Raw genomic sequence first — 23,338 nt, forward strand, 5'->3', positions numbered from 1 at the left:
CACATCTCCATACCAAAAAAAAGGACTTCCATATTGATATAGGCTTCCTCTTGGTTAGGTGTGCAAGGAATCGACCCTTGAAGTGTGGTTGATTCCTCCTGGAGCACCTTATGTATACAAGAAGTATGTAGATTGCAAGATGAGTATATGGATTGTTGATATCAGGAGGAAAGGATGATTGAGAGGAAGATAAATTGTCACTGATTAATATATTTGTAAGCAAGTAGATATAAACTTGCTTCTATGGCACTGTGTAGATAAGTAATGTCTTGTAATTTGGTTTTAAGATCTCTTGATAACAGAGAATGTTTGGAATGTTAGAAATAGATAGGGTAGTCTGTCTTAATTATTTTGTTAGAGTGAACATAAAAAAAAACAGGGTTGGGAATGGATAGTTTGGGTTTTAGTAAGTTATGTTTCTTGAAAAAGTGAAAATTTTTAACTTTATGATCACCTTTGATACATTGCTTGGGAAGGGGAGATATTCAGTTGTTTGCTGATGATGCAAAACTGATAGTTGATAAAGGCAATATATATATCCTGCAGGATGATTTAAATAAATTAGTATTATGGGCAAAGGATAATGGTTATCAATTTGATATTGTTAGTGTAAGATTATTGCATAATGTGTATTGCATTGATGATACTGGTTTATAGGGTTTGATGAGGCTAAGGATTTTGGGATAATGGTGAACAAAGAGTTTGTGGGGGATATTGCAAAAGTTGGTAAAATAGCTCAAAGGATTACTTGGATGTTGAAAAACACACTAACAAGTAAGGACAGGGAGGTTATTAATCCTCTTTATAAGGCTATGATTTGGTTGCATTTTAACTACTGTGCACAGATTTGTTCACCTGGGTTCCTCAGGTGGGGGGGGGTGAGAATCAGGAGGTAGTGGAGAGGATCCAGAGACCAGTGACCAAGATGGTGACAGGTCTGTGAAACTCCTCTGTAAGGAGAGATTGAAGGTTTGTGTTGTAGAGTTTGATAGGCAGAAAAGAATGGGACATAATAGAAACTTATAAGTTGCTAAATGGGTTCTATAAAATTGTCACAAAAGACATTTTTTAATACGTGGCAGAGAGAAAACCAGTGGGGAGACTCCTGGAAGTTGTGTAAGAGGGTGGTTAGTAATGGTGTGCAGACAAGATTTTTGCTTGGAGAGTGATGAATGAGTGGAACAGATTGCCAGAAATAGTAGTTGTACAGTGCTCTGATATTGAATGAATTTCAGGAGAGGTATGATAGGTATTGTGTGTGTGTATGAAGGTTAGAGTGGGTCTCTTGTAATGAGTCTTTGATTCCATGGAGATACCTGTATAACAATAGTAATAAGAATAGAGATGGAATTTTACTCTAGAAAGTCAATGATATTTAGTATATCAGATTAACAGTAGCTTGAAATTCACTTCCTAGAGCATGCACTACTATAACAAACTTCCTAATTTTAGGAAACTATTTAGAAAGTCTCCTAGATACAGTGCTATAAAGAAATTCTTTATAGCAAACAAACTGTCTACTAAAACTATTCATGTAGTCCCTATGAGTTTGCTGAGTTAGAATCAACAAGTTGAGATAGGTAGGGAAAATGGACTGTGTGTCAAGTATGACAGTGTCATACTTCACACAGTCCATTTTAATTTTTTCCATTTTGCTGTGGAAACCATGAAGAGGGTCCACAGACAAGTAAGAAAGACTGGACTGGAATATTAGTTATGGGTAACAAGTGAGGAAATGCAAAATTTAGTGGATAGATGGAAAACAGGTGATGGGATTGTACAGAATTGATATAGACAGGATTACATATAGAATTGAAGATGAGAAAGGGGTTATAAAGAGATTAGCCCTTGAAGTTATAAGGATATGGTGAAGAAGGGTTTGAGTAGATATTTTTTTCATTTTTTCATTTTATTTTTTTGTTTATCATTATTATCCAGGCCTCCATGGAGTCAAAAGACTCATCGCGGGAGGTCGTTTTTAGGAAACACAAAGTTTATCATACCACTCCTTGAACCCATTGACCGTTCCTGCTCCAGCCACTCTCTCAGGCAGTGCATTCCAAGGTTCAACCACCCTCCATGCAAAGAAACCACTCCTCACCCTCTTGCGCACAGCCTCCTTTCGTAACTTCCAGGGATGGCCCCTTGTCATTGCTCCTTTACGCCGTTCCACCAAGTGAAAGAACTCTCCAATGTCTACCCTGTAACTGCCTCTCAACAGTTTAAAAGTCTCGATCATATCACTTCTCCTGCTTCTATCCACCAAACTCTGCAGTCCACATTCCCTCAGCCGATCCTCATAACTCATATTATACAGTCCTGAAACCATCTTTGTTATCTGCCTCTGTACTACCCTTTCCACAGTCAATATCCTCTTCAAATCCTGGGGACCAAATCTGAGAACAATAGTCCAAGTGTGATCTGATCAGGGTCTTATACAATGGAATGATAACTCTTTTATCTCTACAGGTCAGCATCCTTCTCAGTATTGCAGCAACCATGAGTTACCCTCACAACCTTTGCAATATGCTCCCTGAATTTCAGTTTTCTATCAATCATCACCCCCAGATCTCTTGTCTCCCTTACCTCCTCCAGTACAGCTCCTCCAATCGAGTATGCATCCTCCCATCGATGGATCCCAAACCTCAAGACTTTACATTTTGCTGCATTGAACTGAAACCCCCATTCATTTGCCCATCTGTCTAGTTTATTCAAATCCTCTTGCAGGGCTGCCACATCTTCACTATTACTGATAACCCTTCCAAGATTCACATCGTCTGCAAACAACTGAATGTCCCCTTGCAATCCATTGACAATATCATTGATATAAAGGTTGAACAATACAGGTCCCAGTACCGAGTCCTGTGGAACCCCACTTGTAACCTTCTGCTTCCTCGATATTGCCCCACCATACACAACTCTCTGATACCTATCAGTCAGCCAATCTTGAATCCATTTGCTAACCCAGCATTTAAACACATGTGCTGCAACTTAAATATCAGCTTATGTGGCACCCTGTCAAACAGCTTTGCAAAATCCAAAAAAATGGCAGCATGTGCCTTTCCCTCATCAACTGCTCTTGTCACTTTATTATAAAAGGCAATCATATTACTAAAGCAAGAGCACCCCTTAACAGATCCATGTTGATTCTCACAGAATCAATTTCTAATTCCTCACTAATTTCTCCAAGGCCTATAATTAGACACTTCCAGTCTGCTACCACCCTTATGCATCAGCACTATCTTACCTTCTTTCCATTCCCTGGGTACCTTTCCCACAGCCAGACTTTTATTGATTTTTTTGTTTATACATGGAGAGTAGTAGATTAATGGAATGTACTGTGATCTCTCTCTCAGTGAGTATTACTCCATGGAGATTTGTTAATAATAAAAATTAAAATTAAAAAAAATAAAAAGTAAAAGCTTCCAACACTTTAAATATACAAATTTTTTTTCTCCATGTTTTTGAAAAATTTTAATGCTAGCAGTATGAAAGTAGAGTAGAATATAAATAAGTCTGATTGGGCATTTCAGTCCAAAAAGTTATTTTTGTGTTTTTTTACTGTCTTTATATTTATTAGTTTTGTGCAATATTATTTTTAGGCAGTGGCAATACTAAAGTCATCCAAACAAATGCGTCTTCTTGTAAGAAAAGCAGCTGGAATAGATTTATTCCCAGAAGAAAAGTTTAGGAAAAGCCAACAGAGTAATAGCAGTTCCATGTGGACCAATGGTGATAGAAGTAGAAAATTATTAGATGTACAAGAAGAGGATTTAATAGATCAGAGGTCTACTTTTATTTTTAGTCACTGATTTTTCTATTCAAAATGATATAATGCAGTGGCATAAAATAGAAACTGCGGCATAAATTTTATCGTGAAACTAATATATTATTTTATGTTTCTTTCTAGTTTATTAGAGAGATAGTCTGATTATTGTAAATACATTATTAGGTTTGTGCTAGTCATTCTTCATTGTTCATTCTTCAATATCATGCGATCATTTAAGTTTGTGACACAAATGCAAATACTTTGAAAATTATATCTTGCTATTGTGGCTAGTAAAAACTGTATTATAAAATCAGTTTTGCATGCCTGTATAATGGCTATAAATCTTCATTTATCTTGTGAAAAATTAAAAGAAAAAAACTAGTAGAAAGAAACTAAATTATGGCAAGTGCAAATCCTGTCATGTTTTCTTAGTATGAAATGCATGCATGCTGGAAGACTGATATAACGTTGACTTTGTTTGAATCTTGACACACAGTTCAGCACTACTTGAACTGCAGATATTCAAGGACTTAAAAATCCTTTAGTTAAAAATTTATGGGAGGTAATAGAAGTAATCCACTGGATTGTTTGTCCTTCATCAATTAAATGTATCTACTAATGTTAAGTAGGCAGAAAAAAAAACTGAGTAAAGATATTTGAAATACACCGGAATATAAAAAATTACTGTGTATGCTGACATTCAAGTTAACCATGCATATAAGATGACCCCCAAAATTTCTTTTCCAAATGTTTATTTTTTGCTGTAAGGCAACCACAAATTTTACACTTACCAGCGACTGCTTCTTACACATTACTTTTATTTTAATGTAGGTATAAAAATCATGATACGAATGATGTCTTCTACTATGAGAGGATTGGTGGCATTGTTTGTCATGTTTATCCTGGTTTTCAGTTTTGTATATTGTAATCCACATGATCACACCACTAAGGATTTAAATGAAAAAACTACATGTTTACCCTATTTAATATATTTATTAAATACAAATATTTTTATATAAGAAGATATATTAATGTACTAATTTATTATTATTATACAGGTATCTCCATGGAGTCTGAAGACTTATCGTGGGAGACCCATACTAACTTTTATACACACAAAACCTATTATACCTCTTCTTAAACTCATTCATTGTCAGGGCACTCGCAGCTAATTCTGGCAATTCATTCCAATCATTCACCACTCTCTACACAGAAAGTTTAATCTACACACCCTTACCAACCACTCTTCTACAACTTCATATTCCATAGATGACCCCAAGTTTTCTCTCTATTCATCATGCATTGAAAAATTTCTTTTGTACTAATTTTATAGAACCCTTTTAATATCTTATGTTACTATCATCTCCCCTCTTTTCCAATTATCAACTAAAAATATCAGTATATTTACATGCAAATTAACATAATATAAAAGCAAAAGCTTATTAGAATGCAGTACATACTCTAACATAACACTGCCATATAGTGCATTATTGTAGAAGCCAGATGATTGCTTGAGGATGCTTTCCATTGCTGAATTAAGAAGTTCACATTTTATACATGGATTACACTCCACGTATAAAATATAAGACAATCCCTTGTTTCAGCAATTTTTTTTTTTAACTTCAAATATCATCTTTTTTAAATAACGAAACCTGTGGTGCGTTCATAATTAGAAGAAACACACGTATAAACCACAGTGAAAATTATTTAATTGTAAATATTTCATCCTAAGTATCTTAGGACATCATCAGTACAGTATTTAAACAAAAATTAGGAATAACATACAGTTAGGGCGCATGATTACAATAGAATCTCATGAAAACGTGCATAACGTGCTAAAGTAGTACAAAAAAAAAAACTTTAATTATTTAACACAGTTTTGTATGATAATTTCCCATACTTTAGGAATAGTAAGAACGTCGTTGTGGTTTAGGTTTGGTCTGTGTAGTAGGGCTTCAGAACTTTCTTTGTATAAACGTTCATGTTTAAATAAAGATCTATGTAAAAGTTTAGCCTTTTCCCAATGGATCCTATGGTTTGGATTTTCAATTCCGTGTTGAGAGAGGCCAGATTTCTGCGGTTTAAGAAGACGAATGTGGTCTTGATGTTCCGAGATCTGTTTCTGAACAGACCTACCTGTCTGTCCAAAGTAAGATAATCTGCATGAGCATGGAATCTCATAAACACCAGGTAACATCAAGTGTGAGAATTTGTTCTTAGGAGAAGGTAGTAAGTTGTAAATTTGGTTGATAGGTTTGTAAGTAGTGGCAAAATTGTATTCATAATTTTAGAAAGACGTTCTGAGATGCCTTTAACGTAAGGTATGGAAATCCTATGCACTTCTTTCTGTCTGGTTTGATGTATGCAGAAGTGACTGATGATTTTTTGAGTTGTTTTGGGATTATATCCATTTAGGATGGCTGTATTTTTGATAACTTCTAATTCCTGGTTTAAAGATTCTTCAGAGGAGCAGAATTTGTGTGCTCTGGAAACTAGTGATTTAATAATGCCAGATTTCTGAGATGGATGATGAGCAGAAGAATTGTGAATGTAGCGACCTGAGAATGTAGGCTTGCGAAAGACGGAAGTGGCGATGGAACCGTCTTCTTTTCTTTTGATGTGTAAATACAAAAAAGAGATACCCTGTGGAGATTCTTTTTCTAACGTAAAGTTGATGCGATGATGAAGAAGGTTAATTTTATCTAGAAACAGTTATAATTCAGGTTCGGGATGATTCCATACTGCAAATACGTCATCGACATATCTTAGCCAAATTTTTGGTTTGGGTTCAAAAGTGAATATTTTTTCCTCAAGGTGTTCTAGAAACAAATTTGCTAGGTTTGGTGATAAAGGAGATCCCATTGCTGTTCCTTCCTCTTGCTTGTAAATTTGACCTTTCCAGGTGAAGTAACCTGATGCAATAACAAACTTGAACAATTCAACTATATCAGATGGAAATTTTTGAGTTAGTAATTCTATTGTTTCTTTATGGGGAATGTTAGTGAAGAGGGAGACAATGTTGAAGCTGATTAACAAGTCAGTTTTTGATAGTTGAATGTCTTTAATTTTTGTGTGAAACTCAGTAGAATTTTTGATAATAAAGAGACTGAGTGGCCTATGTGAGGGCGGAGAAGGTTAGATAAGAATCTTGATAACTTGTACGTTGGACAGCCGATACAGTCTACGACAGGTCTAAGTGGAACATTAGTTTTGTGTAGCTTAGGTAAGCCATAAATTCTAGGAGGTCTTGCATGGTATGTCTTAAGTTTTTTGATTGTTTCTTCATCTAAGGAGGAAGTTTCATTAAGTAGCTTATTTAATTTTTTGAGTTGACGATTCGTAGGATCAAAATCCAATTTGGAGTAAGTATTACGATCTCGAAGAAGTACATTCATTTTTCGGTCTTATGAATTGGTATCAAGAACCACAGTGGTATTTCCTTTATCAGTAATGATTAAATTTTTGTTACGTTTTAAGGAAATAATAGCTTTCAATTCCGATGGTGGGATATTTAATTCTGAAGGTTTGGCATTGTAGACCACTTTAGCTACTTCGAAACGAAGTTTGTTGGCTTCAATACTGGAGAGATGCTTGATGTTTCTTTCTATATTATGTATAAAGTCTAAATATGGGAAACACTTTGGTGAAATCGCAAATTTATGGCCTCTTGCTAGAACATTTAATTCATCTTTTGTTAGTTGACGATTAGATAAATTGACTACCCATTTTTCCGTTGGTAATTTGTTAGTGATCTTTTTTGATTGATTTAATAGATTAAGGTATTTAATATGTAGAGCACTAATGCTTTTATCAAAAGCTTTTTTTCCCGAATTCTTTGAGACAATTATAATTAATTGTAGCAATTCTTGATTTAACGTATTTGACAAATCTGTTTCTAGTTCTGTAATATTTAAATTGTTTGTTGCTAGTTCATGCTTAGACACTCGTAACTGATTGAGTAGTAAGGAATGACTTGCTTTTTGATAGATTTTATGGGTACCTGGAGATTTGATGGTTTCTTTCAGTTTTGCAAAGGTTGGAATAAGATTATCACGTCTGCACTTTTTTAAAAAAGATATTCTAGCTCGTAGCTTACCCTGTTTTATTTGCAGTTTTCCTAGTAAGTTTGTCTTCTGCGCTGTCATTTCCCCATGAAGGAATAAAACTTTTTTAAATAACGAAACCTGTGGTGCGTTCATAATTAGAAGAAACACACATATAAACCACAGTGAAAATTATTTAATTGTAAATATTTCATCCTAAGTATCTTAGGACATCATCAGTACAGTATTTAAACAAAAATTAGGAATAACATACAGTTAGGGCGCATGATTACAATAGAAGCTCATGAAAACGTGCATAACTTGCTAAAGTAGTACAAAAATGGGAAATTATCATACAAAACTGTGTTAAATAATTAACGTTTTTTTTTTGTACTACTTTAGCACGTTATGCACGTTTTCATGAGATTCTATTGTAATCATGCGCCCTAACTGTATGTTATTCCTAATTTTTGTTTAAATACTAAATTTTTGTTTAAATACTAAAAAAAAGAATACTAAAATCTGATAGGATATGTATTTTCTTTCTGTCTGCTTTTTTTTTTTCTTTTAATTTTTCTATAAGCTGAATGAAATTTTATAACCATCATACAGGTAGCATTATATATCAATTAAGCTTTGTTAAACTCCATAAAATTATAAATAGGAATAACACATTACTTTAAATATCAGGTCCTTGTCATTTGTAAAAGCAGCATTTTTTGTAATGCATTTCCTGCTTCCCTAAATCCATTAGAAGAAATAAAAACAAAAGCGAGAGAGAGAGAGAGAGAGAGAGAGAGATAGAGATAAGATTGTACATCTACTGTGAAGGTATTGATATAAGTGAATTGAAAAGAATTATGATAACAAATGATTTTGTGCTCAAGTTATGCTAGAGGCATATTATTCAGTAGGTGGATTGTACAGAATGACTTTGATAGAAGGATTTGTTTGTATCAGCAGGGATGAACTATATTTGAATGGTTCTGGAATTAAGCAAATGCTTAATACCTGATATTCAAATATTGCATTGTACTGTGAGATTTATGAGGGAAAGAATGAATGCATGTAAAGACTCAAATAGTTTCTAGAGTAGAAATATGTAAAACTGCATACACATTGTATGAGAGAGTGATTAAAAGAATGGTGATACAGATAGAATGAACCAGAACATATGTTGGAGGCTTAATGGATTGTATATAGCACTCAGAAAGGATTAAAACAGAATTTAATACTTCCTATATTTCTTCTCAGTCACTGAGACATCTTCAGGGATTACAAAAAAAAAAAGAATGTAACATGTACACAAATATCATACAATACTAAGCCAACCATGTGGGTGACTCTAGAGTCATATCTAGGTGGAGCATCCTCTGGGCAGTTGTAGGTAGCCTGGAATGTAAAGTTGGATCTCTGTTGATTAGTGTTTCCCAAATCATAGGAAGCTTAATGCAACCGTATTTATTTAGATTTGGTTGATTTCTGAGAGCTGCTGTGGATTCTAAACATATCAAAAAGTATAACAACTTGTGTAAATCCAAACCCTCAACTACAAATTCAACCACTCCAGACAGTAGTTAATCTTTCTTCTAAAAGGCTCAATGATTGATGCTATCAGTGTCCAAAGCCTCGGCCACAATTTCGTATCTGCACTGAAAGAAGTGCCTGTGCTAGATTTAATGTATACTATCAAACCCAGGATCTGTCGCTTAGCACCAGAGATAGCAAATAATATCAAACTCGATGTTGCCAACATCCTTGCCCAGTCTTTACCTCCAAAAAGTAATTTATTGTCTGGCCAACTCGGGAAATTATGGAAAGACAAAGGTATTGTCATCACCAGAGTGGATAAGGGTAATGCCACGGAATACAATCAAAAAATGGAGATTACCCTCCAAGATCGCTCTACCTACATCCCACTAGAACACAATCCCACAAAAACACAAGTTAAAAAATTAAAAAACTTACTTTAAAAAGTATCTTCCTGGCCCCCAAACATTACGAAAAACTCAAACCTTTCTGTGTCCCCCCCCCCCCCCCCCCCGAATATACGGTTTACCAAAAAATCCACAAATCTAATTCCTCACTAAGACCTATTGCAGATGCCTTGCTACAAACTGTCAAAACAGCTGGCTAACTCTCTGACCCCTCTCACTGGACTTTCCACATCCTATATAAAAACTCTACCCATTTTAAAACCCTAATAGAAATTCTAACCTTAAATAACACAGACACATTGGTAAGCTTTGACATCTCCTCACTGTTTACCAATATTCCCTTAATTGATACCTTAACAGAAAACGTTTTTCCTTCTGCCATCTTAGATTTCTTTTCCTTTGCCATCATTTCTGGTTATTTTTCTTGGAAGAACAAAATCTACAAGCAGATAGAGGGAACTACCAAGCCCCCCTCTCCCTCTCAACCCCTCTTGCCAAATTTTATATGGAAAATTTTGAAAAATGAGCCATAGACTCAGCCCCCTCTCAAACCTTCTATCTGGCTAAGATATGTAGATGATGTGTTCTCTATTTGGCCTCATGGCTCATACACATTAGACTTCTTCCTCAGTCATCTCAACAGCCTACATCCAGAATCTAGTTTACGATGGAAAAAGAAAAGAACAATAATTTACCCTTCCTTAGACACCTTAGTTACATGCCTTCCTAATGGTACACTTTCTTTCACTGTATACAGAAAACCTATGCATACAAGCAGATACATTCACAAACTCTCCCACCACCATCCCTCTCAACGATATGGCATTATTAAAACTCTAACCAAGAGAGCCCACAATCTTTGTTCCAGTGGAACTGCCCTTGCAATGAGCTTGACCACATACATAACACCTTCCTCTTCAATGGCTACAGCAATCATAGTATTAAAAAAATAACCAGTTCCTTTCCCATTCCCTGGCCATCTCTTCAGAAAGAGTTTAGAAATGCCATCACCATACCCTACATCCATGGCACATCAGAAAAAATAGCCAAGATTTTAAACAAGTACAACCTACACACACACACACACACACAGCATTTAAGCCTCACTGCAAACTTGCTAACATTATCTGTTCTACAAAAGATCAGCTCCCTCCTCTCTCAGTGCCTGGAGTTTATAAAGTACCCTGTTCCTGTAAGCTGGCGTACTTTGGACAGACAGGCAGATCAGCAGCCATCCGCCTAGAGGAACACAAGTCATACATCTGCAATCACGACTATGGTCAGTCAGGCCTTGCTGACCATGTCTTGGATACAACCCATAGGATCTCTTGGGAAAAAAACCACCATGCTCCACCATAGTAAATTCAAAAAAGAGAGACTATTTTTAGAATATGCAGCAGCTCTCAGAAATCAATCAAATCTAAATAAATATGGTTGCATTAAATTTCCTTTGGAAAACACTAATCATCATAGATCCCACCTTACATTCCAGGCTGCCTGCAACTGCCCATAGAGGGCGCTCCACCTAGATAGGACTCTGGAATCACCCATGTGGTTGGCTTAGTATTGTGTGGTATTTGTGTATATGTTACATTTTTTTTTTTGTAATCCCTGAAGAAATATAGAAAGTATTAAATTCTGTTTTAATCCTTTCTGAGTGCTGTATACAATCCATTAAGCTGCGATGTCTCACAGCACTTAAGCCTCAACACACTGAACCAGAACATAGTAAATCGGATAAATTGTATGCAGTAAGAAGAAAGGAAAAAATACTGTCTTGCATTTCTGGATCAGAGCAGACAAGTTACAAGTAAATATGCTGCAAGTTACAATGAATGCATGGGTTTTGCTTTTACATTCCTTGTGTAGGAAGAAATTGTAGGTTTAAAAGCTTTGGGTCTTGGGGCATTTTGGCACTGATGGGAAAAATCATATGAGAGGGAGCCATCTACTATGACACCAAATGAATAACCCAAGAGGAAGCTGTAAATCCACTCACAAAGAGTAGAAGGAACCATAAAACAACAGCTTGGTAAGAAATTCTTGATGATAGACTCAGTTTTGGATGCCTTATAAATATCAGGAACAGCTATGTGAGTTTTTCCATATCTTTCCATGGTTGTGACTAATTAGTATCAAGGCTACTGATGCACTTTGAGTATTTTCTTAATGTCCTTCTGGTAAAAGATCAGAGATGGCATACTGTGTGTAGTTTGTAGAACAGTATGAGATTTGTCTTGGTTATCTGCACAAGATTTGGAGGAGAAGACTAATGCTAAGAAGTCTGACTTATCTTTAAGAACTGTTACCATTGTTCCAACAGCATGAGAGAGAGAGGTAGAAACATGGTTGGGTAGAAAGTTTTGCCTTAACAGCCTTGGTGAGAGACCAAGTCTCAAAAGCCAGTTAAACAGGAGACAAACGTAGTGCATTTGGCCCTTACAAAGTCTGATTTAGATTTTTCAATAATTGGTGTTTTTTTTATAGGCTATAAGTGCAAGCTGAGTGAAAACCTGGAATTTTTAATTTGAGCTATTGAATGTATGCTGAATTTTTGTCTTGAACTGTTTTGGTACATATATTGGAAAACCAGGACTTGGATCAGAATTGGGAATTTTTAGTGGAACAGGAAATAAATGCACTCATTTTAGCAAGAATAATTTTAGTTAGTTGAGCAGAGCAAGTATTTATCATGTCATCTCAATTGGCATCATTGTAGTACCATAAAATATCAGGCTAGGATCGGATGTGTGAGAGGGATTGATCTGTAGAAAAAGAAATGTGGATAAGGTTATGGTCAGAGCTGCAAAGTGGAGAGTTAACATTGGTGCATTTGGAAGGACAGCTGGTTAAGAAAAAATCCATGATATTAGGTGAATGATGATAATTATTTGGTATTCTGGTTGACAGGTGAAGGATTTACATTAGATCATTACTTGACAGCAAACAATTCAGCTTCTCTTCCATCTTGGAAGAGAAGTGATACTAGAGAAAGGGAGCCAGTTGGAATTATGGGTGTTGAAGTGTCAGAGAAAGATTGATGGTCTCACCATTTAGCTAAATAGACTGTATGTGATCATACTTTTACAGAAAATCAAAACAAAATAAAAAAAAAAAGTTAGTACAAGTCATCAGAAATAACACTGAATTGAATAGCGTGTATACAAAAATGCAAAAAAATTGACTTCTTGCTATATGTAATATCCATTCATTACTTTTTCTCCACTTATTTAAACGAGATCTTTGACATCATCAATAGTTAATATCATTTGGACAAATTAATTGTAACTGGGACATTTTGATCAAAGGAATGGTTTTTATTGATATAGCTATGCTATGCCAGTGAACAGATACCTGGTATCCTTAATGGAGAAGTAAAATCACTAATTGTCATCCTATTAAGAAGCTGTTGGGAAAAAAATATTGCCAAGGACAATAAGGAATGATTTTGATAAGTTGCTTTGTGTCCCCAATATTATAGGAATGTGATAATATTTAGAAGTTTAGTGCTGTGAAGTTTAAGGATATGCATTCTCATATGTTAAACAAAAACAAATAACACACCACAGCAAATGATAAATATCATTTGCTGTGGTGTGTTATTTTTTTAAAATAAGTATTTTTTTAAAATATTGTTAATTTTTACTCCAAAAAAGTTGTAAATCTATTATATATTAGTTCTGTTAGTGGATTAATAGCTGGATAATTAAGAATTTGATTATTATTTCCTTCATGCTTACATGGTGATCAGAATACATCCTGAAAATTATGGAAACAACTACTGTGTTAGAGTAAAACTTTAGTTTAATATAAACCAAAATAAACATTCGATGTTTCAACTTTCACATTAAGGTCATCATCTGAAGTATATATATATATATATATATATATATATATATATATATATATACACACACACAAAGAAACAAGCTGCACTACATGATATGCCAAAGTTACTGATCAACTGTTAAAACTATTGGTCTGACCTCTGGTAAAAATATATATATATATAAAGAAAAAAAACTTACTACATCAAAACTAGAGTTCTGTTATTATTATTATCTATTAGGTTACAAAATATTGTAACCTAATAACTGGTATTGACAAAACTTCCTCATGAGGAGGCATGTAAAATGTGCATCTCCTGCTTATATGAGATTTGTTTAATACTTTTGTAGAGACTTTGCATTTGGCCTTCTTAAAATTTTAGTTATGCTTCTGATGAGTAGGATTATAAATCTTTGTTCAATAGTGATTTTGGAAGGAGATGGATAAGGATCAGTGGCAGATAACCAAGGTAATACCAGAAATGTAATTTTAACTATAAGGATAGATTAAAGGAACGTAAGCTACCAAATTTAGTAAATATTGGGGGAAAAAGAGGTTATGATAGATTTAGAAGTTGGTAAATGGATTCCATATAATTGATACAGGGGAGATTTATTGACTTGTGGTAGGACGGAAGAGAATGAGAGGTAATCTATGTCATTTGAATAGGAACGTAGTTTAGGAAGAAAGTGTAAGGACTAGATTTTTCTTATGCTAGGCACCTATTGGAAGTTAGCAGAAATGATGGATACACCATTGAATAAGTTTAAGGTGAGGTATATTAGACATTTGGTAAGAGTAGGCCTACCAGATATGGCCTAGTACTCCTCCAAGGCATTAGAATAATATATTTTTTTTAATGTAATAAAGCCTACTGAAGGAAATTATCTAACATATTATGTAGATGGCCAATACAGATTTAGAAATTGTTACTATACCATAAGAGATTTGTATATTTGTACTTAATTTAGATTGTTGTTAAAAAGATAGAACTTTTTAAGCATTGTATAAATTATTTTTTATTTATGTAGCATGTTATTTAACTATTTAAACCCATCTGAAATACAAAAATTATGAAAAATCCTAATTTATGATAATAAAATAATGTTTGGCAAGAAAGGGAGTTGCTGGTGGCTGTCTGGCATATTGATTATTTGTGTAAATAAAAAATTTGTTACTTATCCATTGTAATTTTATACATCAAAGAACAATAAAGATTTTTAAAAACTATTCTTGGATGTTTGTCTTGTTTGTCCTTGCTCTATGCTCTATTAAAAATAACTTTATTTCTGTTTTTTTTTCTTTTTTTAAAATCTTAATATATACACAGCACGTATTGGTATTATTAAGCAATCCCCCCCCCCACCTTTCCAATTTTAAGTAATTTGTAACTAACAGTAGTAATTTCTGCATTAGTACATATAATAACAAATGAACATCATTTTTATAAATAGGAAACATGTTATCCCAAGTGATAGACTTTGTGTTTCCTAGGAGGGACCTCACACGATGAGTCTTGATAGACTTGTTTCCTAGGAAGGACCTCCTGTGATGAGTCTTTTGACTCCTCGGAGGCCTAAATAATAATAAAAATAATTAATGAAATAAAATTAAATCTAATTTCTAAGAAAGGAAAATGTTTTGGTCTAAGATAAATATATAAAGTAGATAAATATATTCTAAGATAAATAGAATATAATTATCTTTTTTTGAGAAATTGATATTTATATTATCTTGAATTGAATTTATATTCTCTTGGCTGGTTTGTCTGATTGCAGGATGAAAAACCAAAGTTTCCAGAAGCTCAAAAAAAAAAACCCTGCCCCTTTCATATCAGACCAGCTAACTCACTTTCAATTGCAAAGTCTCTACAAAGATTCTTTGCATACTAGATGGGACTCAAACCCAGTTTTTCCAACTAAAGAACATTAGTTAATAACAATTGAGTTATGAAGGCTCTCTAAGTTCTGTTCTTATTTAGTAAAAGAGTATTAATGTATAAGAAAGCAACTATAACTGCATAAACTTTTAGAATGTTTAAGTTTTTGCACAAAATAATACCTTCTATTGCAGATATTTGGTATTGCTAAAATATCTTTACAATTTCTTTTAATAAATTTGAGAAAGTATATTTTTCATAAATATGTATAATACAAACATTTTAAAAGAACTGCTATTCACATATATACTGCTTTTATAAAGTCAAAAATTTGTTAGCCTTCGTTTTTATTTTTTCTTGTGAGTATAATTTAATTAACTATTTCGAATATTGTTTTGAAACATTTTTTTATACGTGTAATAAATATTACTATAATTTGTTGATCTCTTTATGGGATATCACTTAAACTTTACTTAATGATAAATGGATTATAACTCTAAGTAATTATCTTAAAAAAATTACAACTAACCTTTTATAATGAATTAACAAAAGGAAAGGAGAAACTTATCCACATTAATTTTTCATGGACTCCTTAATTAACTAATAACATTCCTTCCCATCATGCATTCTAGTCAAGGCAAATAAAACAAACATTTCATTTAAATTGAAGAGATATCTGATTTTGATATTGAACCTAGTTTGTTTTATTTCATATGAATAATAATAATATTTAACTTTATTCGTTTCTTGTAATGCCAGCAACTCCCAGTGCTACTGAAATGTTATTTTTGATAATTCTCTTTTTTGTTAAATTTTCTATTAATTTGAATATATAAAGTCCAGGATTATCTCCAAGAAAGCACAATTAAATAAACTTCCGGTATACAGTTGATTCTTACTATAGCAAACACTGTTGTAACAAATTTAACTATTAAATTCCTAACCACATTTCCATAATCCCAGTACTGTTCTTAAGGAAATTCACTATAATAAACTATTTCTGAGTTCCTATGAGTTAACTACAGTGGGAGTCAACTGTGTATATAATTTTAATGCAGTTTTTTTTTTTTTCTTTCATAATTTTCAAATGTTGAGATTTGAAGAGGTGTGTATCTTATCAGGCAGTAGTAGTTTGATCAGAAAAGTGCATTATTAGAGAGTTGCAGATGTATCTAGGTTTAGCAAATTTTAAGGCAATCTATGGCAGATGTGGCAAATTAAATGTTTGGAGTGGACTGGACTCTCTTGGCACAATGAGGCTTTGTAGAAATAATATAAAATTGTTTATATTAATATTAGATTCTAAAATAAACTCAGTTTTGACAGGTTACCTACATAATTATTGGCATCAGGCCTCTATGAAGACTCATTGCAGGAGGTACGTGCACACACACACACTCACTCACTCACTCACAAAAAAGGTCATGCTGTGCTTTAAACTCAAAGTTTCTGCACAGTCACCACACTCTCAGGCCCTACATTTCACTTATCAAACTAGTCATGCTTGAATCTTCCATATACAGCTTCCATGAATTGTCTCTTGTTCTATCTTTTAATCCTTGTGCTCTATGAAAAATATCCTTCACATTAATCTGGTAACAACCCTTGACCAATTTAAATGTCTGTCGTATCTCCCCCACCCTCCTTCTCTTATTTGCAAGGCTCTATAAATTGGACATTGCTTTAGTGAATCATCTCTGGACCCTCTTTAAGATATGCTCATTCCCTTGAAAACCAAGTGACTAGATCTGTGCACAATAGTCTGCATGTGCACAGATCTGGTCACTTGTAGATTCTTTGTAGGAACCATAACCTCTTTGATTCTGCATGTTAAGGTTTTTCTCATTACATAATCTGCTATAATATCCTTATAATTTTGGCAATCTGACTCCCAAACTTCAAGTCTTTGTCCACCACCACTCTCAGATTTGTCATCTCCATCAACTTCAAAATTTCCCTATTAATGGTATACTCAACATTACATCCTTGGCTATCAAATTTTAAGAGCTTACATTTTGCAATATTAAACTAATAACTTCAATCACTAGCCCACTCACACAGCCCATTCAGATCCGTCAAGGCCACACATCTGCTATACTTCTCATAATTCTTCCCAACTTTAAATCATCTTAAAATAGCTCCATATTTCCCATTAGACTGTCTCAATATCATTGAAATACATGTTAAATAATAATCTCAAAATGACCCATGTGGCACACTATTTCCTCTTTTGGAATTCCCCCCCCCATGCCTCCCATGCGCAGCACACTGCCAGTCTGACAGCTAATCACTTATCCAACACACCAATCTATTTATTATTATTATATGGACAACTCCAGGGAATCTGTAGAGCCTGGAGTTGTCCATATATCAAGAGAGGCTCTAAACCAGTGTTTCCCAATCTTTTTCGAGTTGCGACCCCTTTTATAATAGCCAAGTAACCTGCAATCCTTGCCACATTTGCATAAAAAGGCATTTTAATAGAGTAAAGAAAACACATTCAAAAAGATTTTTCAGAATATAATTTTAGCTTAATATTTAATTACCCTAACAAGTTCATGCTAGTTTGTATTGGACAGCCCATTGTGGACGTTATTGAATTACATCATGGCAGCATCAGCAAAACATAATGGATCTTCAACTGCATTAAGAGAGCAACTCACCTTTATCCGACAGTCTGCATTTAATAGTCCATTATTCAACTATCAAGACACAGATGAAATGGCACCATTAGGACTTTTAGGAGAACAATAGCTTCATTCTCAGTTACTGTGTTGTAGTGCCTATGTGCACGTGCCTTTTTTGTAAGTTCCTTTTGAAGATGGCAACGTGACGTTGCCGAAATATCGAAAATATTTATTAACGTGTAATTTAATTTATATTCTTATCTATGTTGTGACCTTAAGTGATTTAGTAATGCATAAGCAACGTATAAGCCTGTCTACGAGGATAAACAATGAAATATATACAGAAAACCTTATTAAAATACTTCTTTATATAGACATATCCACAAGTTGAATTTTACATCTACCGGAGAAGAGAAAATGAATCTGGACTAGATCTGAATATTATCAAAGGGAAGTGAAAATGAAATAAAACCTTTCTCTTGAGAAATAAGACAGGATTATGTTTGATAGTATTGCTACTCATTAGATTATCTTCATCTTGCTTGAGAATGATGAAGAACATTAGCTTTTAAGGCACTGGTTATGAAAGATCTTAAGGCTTGAATCGTTTGACTACAAGGTTTTTCAAATGAAAAGTAATGGAATATACTGTGATTGGCAAAACTGTTAATAAGATTTTAGATTAATGAAAGGTTATTATTTCGGGGGACTCCAGGAGTCCTTAGACTCATCGAGGGAGGCCCTAAACATCATGTCCACACAACTATGCGATTACATTCTCACAGTATCTATCATACCTTGTCTTGAACTCGTTCACCGTCATAGCACCCATAACAGACTCTGGCAGCTTATTCCACTCATTTACCACTCTAAAAGTAAAGAACCCAGTTCTAACACCCCTGCTAACCACACTCTTGCCCGGCTTCCATAGGTGTCCCCTAGTTCTCCCACCACCAGTCCTGATTTCAAAAATATCCTCTGAATTAATCCTATAGAATCCCTTTAGCAATTTGAATGTCTCAATCATATCTCCCCTCCTCCGCCTATCAACTAGTTTCTGCAACCCACAAATCTTCAACCTGTTCTCATATGGTTCATTCCATAGACCTGTTATCATCTTAGTCACTCGCTGCTGGATCCTCTCCACCTCCTCCCCATCAAGAAGGAACCGAGGTGACTAAATCTGGGCACAGTAGTCGAGATGAGGTCTTATCAAGGCTCGGTACAGAGGTACAATAACTTGCTTGTCTCTGCTCGTCAATGTATTTTTCAACAACCAAGTGAGTTGATGAGCTGATTTAGCTACTTCTGCAATGTGTCCCCAAAACTTCATCTCCCTATCCACCAATACTTCCAAGTCCCTGGCCTCATCAATCTCTTGGAGTACAGTTCCACCAATGTGGTATACTGCTGCTAATCTTTTCACCCCAAAATGCATAACCTTACATTTTGTCACATTAAATTGACATCCATTCTCCTTAGCCCAGAACTCCAATCTATCTAAGTCATCCTGCAAGACTTTAACATCTTCTGCATTCACTATTGCCCTACCCAACTTTGCATCATCAGCGAACAAATGAATTGTTCCACTTAGATCCTTCCCTATATCATTAATGAACAGATTAAACAGCAGCGGTCCAAGAACAGAGCCCTACGACACACCACTAGTCACAGGCCGTCTTTTGGACTCTACTCCTGAATAAACTACTCTTTGATATCTCTCCATCAACCAACCACCTATCCATCTCAATCCTATATCCATTCCCATATGTTGTAGTTTACGGATTAGTATTCCATGTGGTATCCTGTCAAACGCCTTTGCCAGGTCTAGCAGTATCACTGTAAACCCATTTCCCTTATCCAGTTCAGCCGTCACCTTGTTATAAAACTTGAGCAAGTTACTGAAGCATGATCTACCCTTCACAAAGCCATGCTGTCCCGTGTACAGTATCTCGTTTTCATCAATCCATTCCTGTATTTTTCCCTTGACTACTTTCTGTAAGACCTTGACAATGACTCCTGATATGCTAATCGGTCAGTAATTTGCAACCGTAGACTTGGATCCTCCTTTATGCAGTGAAACTATTTTCCCCTCTTTCCACACCTTCGGGACTAAACCAGACCTGAGACTCAGATTAAACAACATGGTCAAGGGCACTGATAATTCTTTAGCCGCTTCACGCAAGACCCGTGCCGGTATACCATCCAATCCCACAGATGTGTTCGCATTAAGGTTCCGTAATAGACTAGTCACCTCCGCTTCATTCATCATTATTCACGTATAAACTAATGGTTCCTTCAATTTTTCAATGTCACCACCTGGATGATAAGCTTTTGCAAACTGCGCGCTCAGTAACTCCACTATATCGACTGATTCAGTGACCTCCTTACCATCGTCATTCCTTAATAAAATCATTTTGCCATGTACAGTTTTTTTCTTGCTTGCAGCATATTGAAAGAACTGTTTGGGATTATCTTTTGTTGCAAAGCTAGTTTCCTTTCATAATCCGCTTTTGCTTTTTTTACCCCATTCGTTACCTTTCTGGCCTGCACTTTATACCGTTCCTGTGCCTGCAGGTCACCCCTTTCTTTAAATTCCCTTCACAGTTGTTTCTTTTTTTGCAGCTCAAGCTTAATGGTGTTATTCATCCATTTAACCCCTACTTGTTTTACTATTCGGACCCTAGGTATACAATCAGCCATTACCTCCTGTAAATGCTCCTTGACCACTTCCCATGCTCTATCGACGTCCAGCCCTTGCAGTTGTACATGCCATGTCACGGATCCAAGCAATCTCCTAAGCTTGTCATACTTGCCAGCACGGTAATTCCACATATACCCTCTCTTAATCTAAAATTCCACACCTTTAGCCACTTCCCAGGTCAAGACCTTATGATCACTCTCACCAATAGGTGGCAATATGGTCATATTCATTACAGTCAAATTCTCAGATGCTATTACAAGCACTCTCACACCCCTAGTATTTTCAATTACATGCTGTCTCAGATAGTTATCCCTTAATAATTGAATAAAATCCTTTTCCTTCCTCACATGTGTCCACTCCTCCTTCCAATCAATGTTACCATAGTTGAAATCCTCCATAATAATTACCCTCTTTCCACTCATTTCATCAATTTCCCTATGCATATTATCTCCACCATCTATTCCATCACCTGGTCTATAGCAGCACCCAACTGTATATTTTATTCTGCCAGTCTCAATCTCACACCAAATAGCCTCAAATGAGCTCCTTTCACTATCCTGCGATACAACTTCAATTCTCCTTGGCTGCAGTTCATCAGCTATCATCAATAATACCCCTCCCCCCATTTTATTCTCTCTGTCCCTCCTAAACACACTATAACCAACACATTCTATCCCACTAACTATATCTTCTTCCGTCAGCCATGTTTCACTAATGCCAATAAGCTGTGGCCAGGAAGAGCCAATGAAGGCCAAAAATTCTTCCTTCTTGTTCCTAATACTCCTGGCATTAGTATACATGAAATGCAGTGATCCCTTAGTCCCATACCTATATTGATGCGTTATTCTAAATGACCCATTCCCATTTTTTGTCCTTAGTGCTGGCTCGGGTACATTATATACGTTCTGACACTCATCTGTCTCACCGATGTCTGCATATCCATTCCCCCCCCCCTCGTTGGTAGTTCTAGTTTCCCTGGTTTTGCACATCCATTTTTACTTCATTCAGCAACACTCTTTCCAGTCTCCGCACACCAAGTCCATTGAAATGCAGGCCATCCATCTTGTATAAGTTTTTTTGCCCTTCAAACTCATTCCACACGTCCACGAATTTCACAGGTTATTAACATACAGAAGGAAAAGGAAATGCATCCTCTGGGTAACCTAGCACTGGCATTGAGAGTCATCTGATGAGAAAAAACCATCCAACATGACAGATAATGAAGAAACAGAGATGTAATGAAAACCAGTGATCCAAATCACAAAAAGTGGAGGGGAAACCTATGATGGTAGCTTGTAAGAAGTTCTCTATTCTATATCTGATTGAATGCCTCAGAAATATCATCAGCAATCATGTGAGCTTCTCCAAATTTTTCAATGGCTTGTGTTCAAAATGGGTAGGGTTGGCTAAAGTGATTGATTCCATATTGGGGATCCCTAATTAATTGTGGACTTTAGGTAGCAAAGAACTTTGTCATTAAGGATATTTTTTCATCCGTTTTGAGAGTATTGAAGTGAATATTGAATTTTGCATCATAGTGAATATTTTTTCAGTTTACTATTTGTAACATATATTTTTATTCTAATGATAAGCGCCTCCGTAGCGCAATTGGAAAATTGACGGTACGTTGCGCCCTTCGATTGGTTCAATTCTCGTCACGATGGGAGGAATCTTTATCTGGACGATTTTCAATCGAAGGTGAGTTAGCCGATCTTATATGGAGGTAGCAGGGTTTTTTCTCGGAAACTCGGGTTTTTCATCCCGCATACAGACAAATCTGCCTTTTAGAACACACGCAGTTTACAGACAAAAAAATACTAGTTGTAGTGGTGGAGGTGGGCGGTAGATAGCGTTGATGGAGATGATTCGTAGTAGATGTTCGGTGTAGTGGTTGAGAAAGTTGTATCAATTGAGACAGTTGTAGGTGTCCTCCTGCGATGAGACTTCGGACTCCTTGGAGGTGTCAGGAATAATAATAATAATAATAACACTGCATTTGTATATTTTACTTTTAGGAAGTGAATCAAGGTATGAAAAAATTTTCAAATTTTTTTCAATTTTTTTTTTCAGAAATTTGAAAAAATATTAAATGCTTCCCAAAGCAAATAATTAAAATAATATAAAATGTTTGATATGTATGAACAGCGGGCCTTTGATATCTTTTAAGTATCCACTCCGATGGACCTTAAGTCACTTCCCTTCATTTATTTAAAATCAGTGTTACATAGTAGAATATTGCTGTGTAGCCATATTGAAATAAATAATCGAAAACCTTTGTGGCGAAATCTCTTATACAAATAATTGCAGTGGACCCCCCCCCCCCGAAAACACTTTGCGACCCTGTTGGGGGTCACAACTCACAGGTTGGGAACCTGGCTCTAAACATTATGCCAAGCACTATCCAACATTTGTGCAATCCATGATACTTTGCTTTGAACTTATTGACAGCCATAACAACCACACCAGACTCTGGCAACCTATTCCAGCTCATTTACCAAGCAAAAAATCTAGTCCTCACACCCTTGTTTAACACAATTTCCAGGGATGGCCC

At 35.3% G+C, this 23,338-nt stretch overlaps 1 protein-coding gene across 1 annotated transcript in view; it reads left to right on the forward strand.

Moving 5' to 3' along the window:
- Nucleotides 1-23,338, forward strand: part of LOC150092702 (uncharacterized) — a 195,954-nt gene that overhangs the window by 140,572 nt on the left and 32,044 nt on the right. The window contains exon 11 of the mRNA XM_090414261.1: nt 3,603-3,787. Within this exon, the coding sequence (XP_090270387.1) occupies nt 3,603-3,787 (185 nt within the window). The remainder of the gene's footprint in view (nt 1-3,602; nt 3,788-23,338) is intronic.

The sequence above is a fragment of the Typopeltis vanoorti genome, chromosome 25 (assembly GCF_054136105.1).
Source record: "Typopeltis vanoorti isolate ZY-2024b chromosome 25, IOZ_Tvanoo_1.0, whole genome shotgun sequence".
NCBI lineage: Eukaryota > Metazoa > Arthropoda > Arachnida > Uropygi > Thelyphonidae > Typopeltis > Typopeltis vanoorti.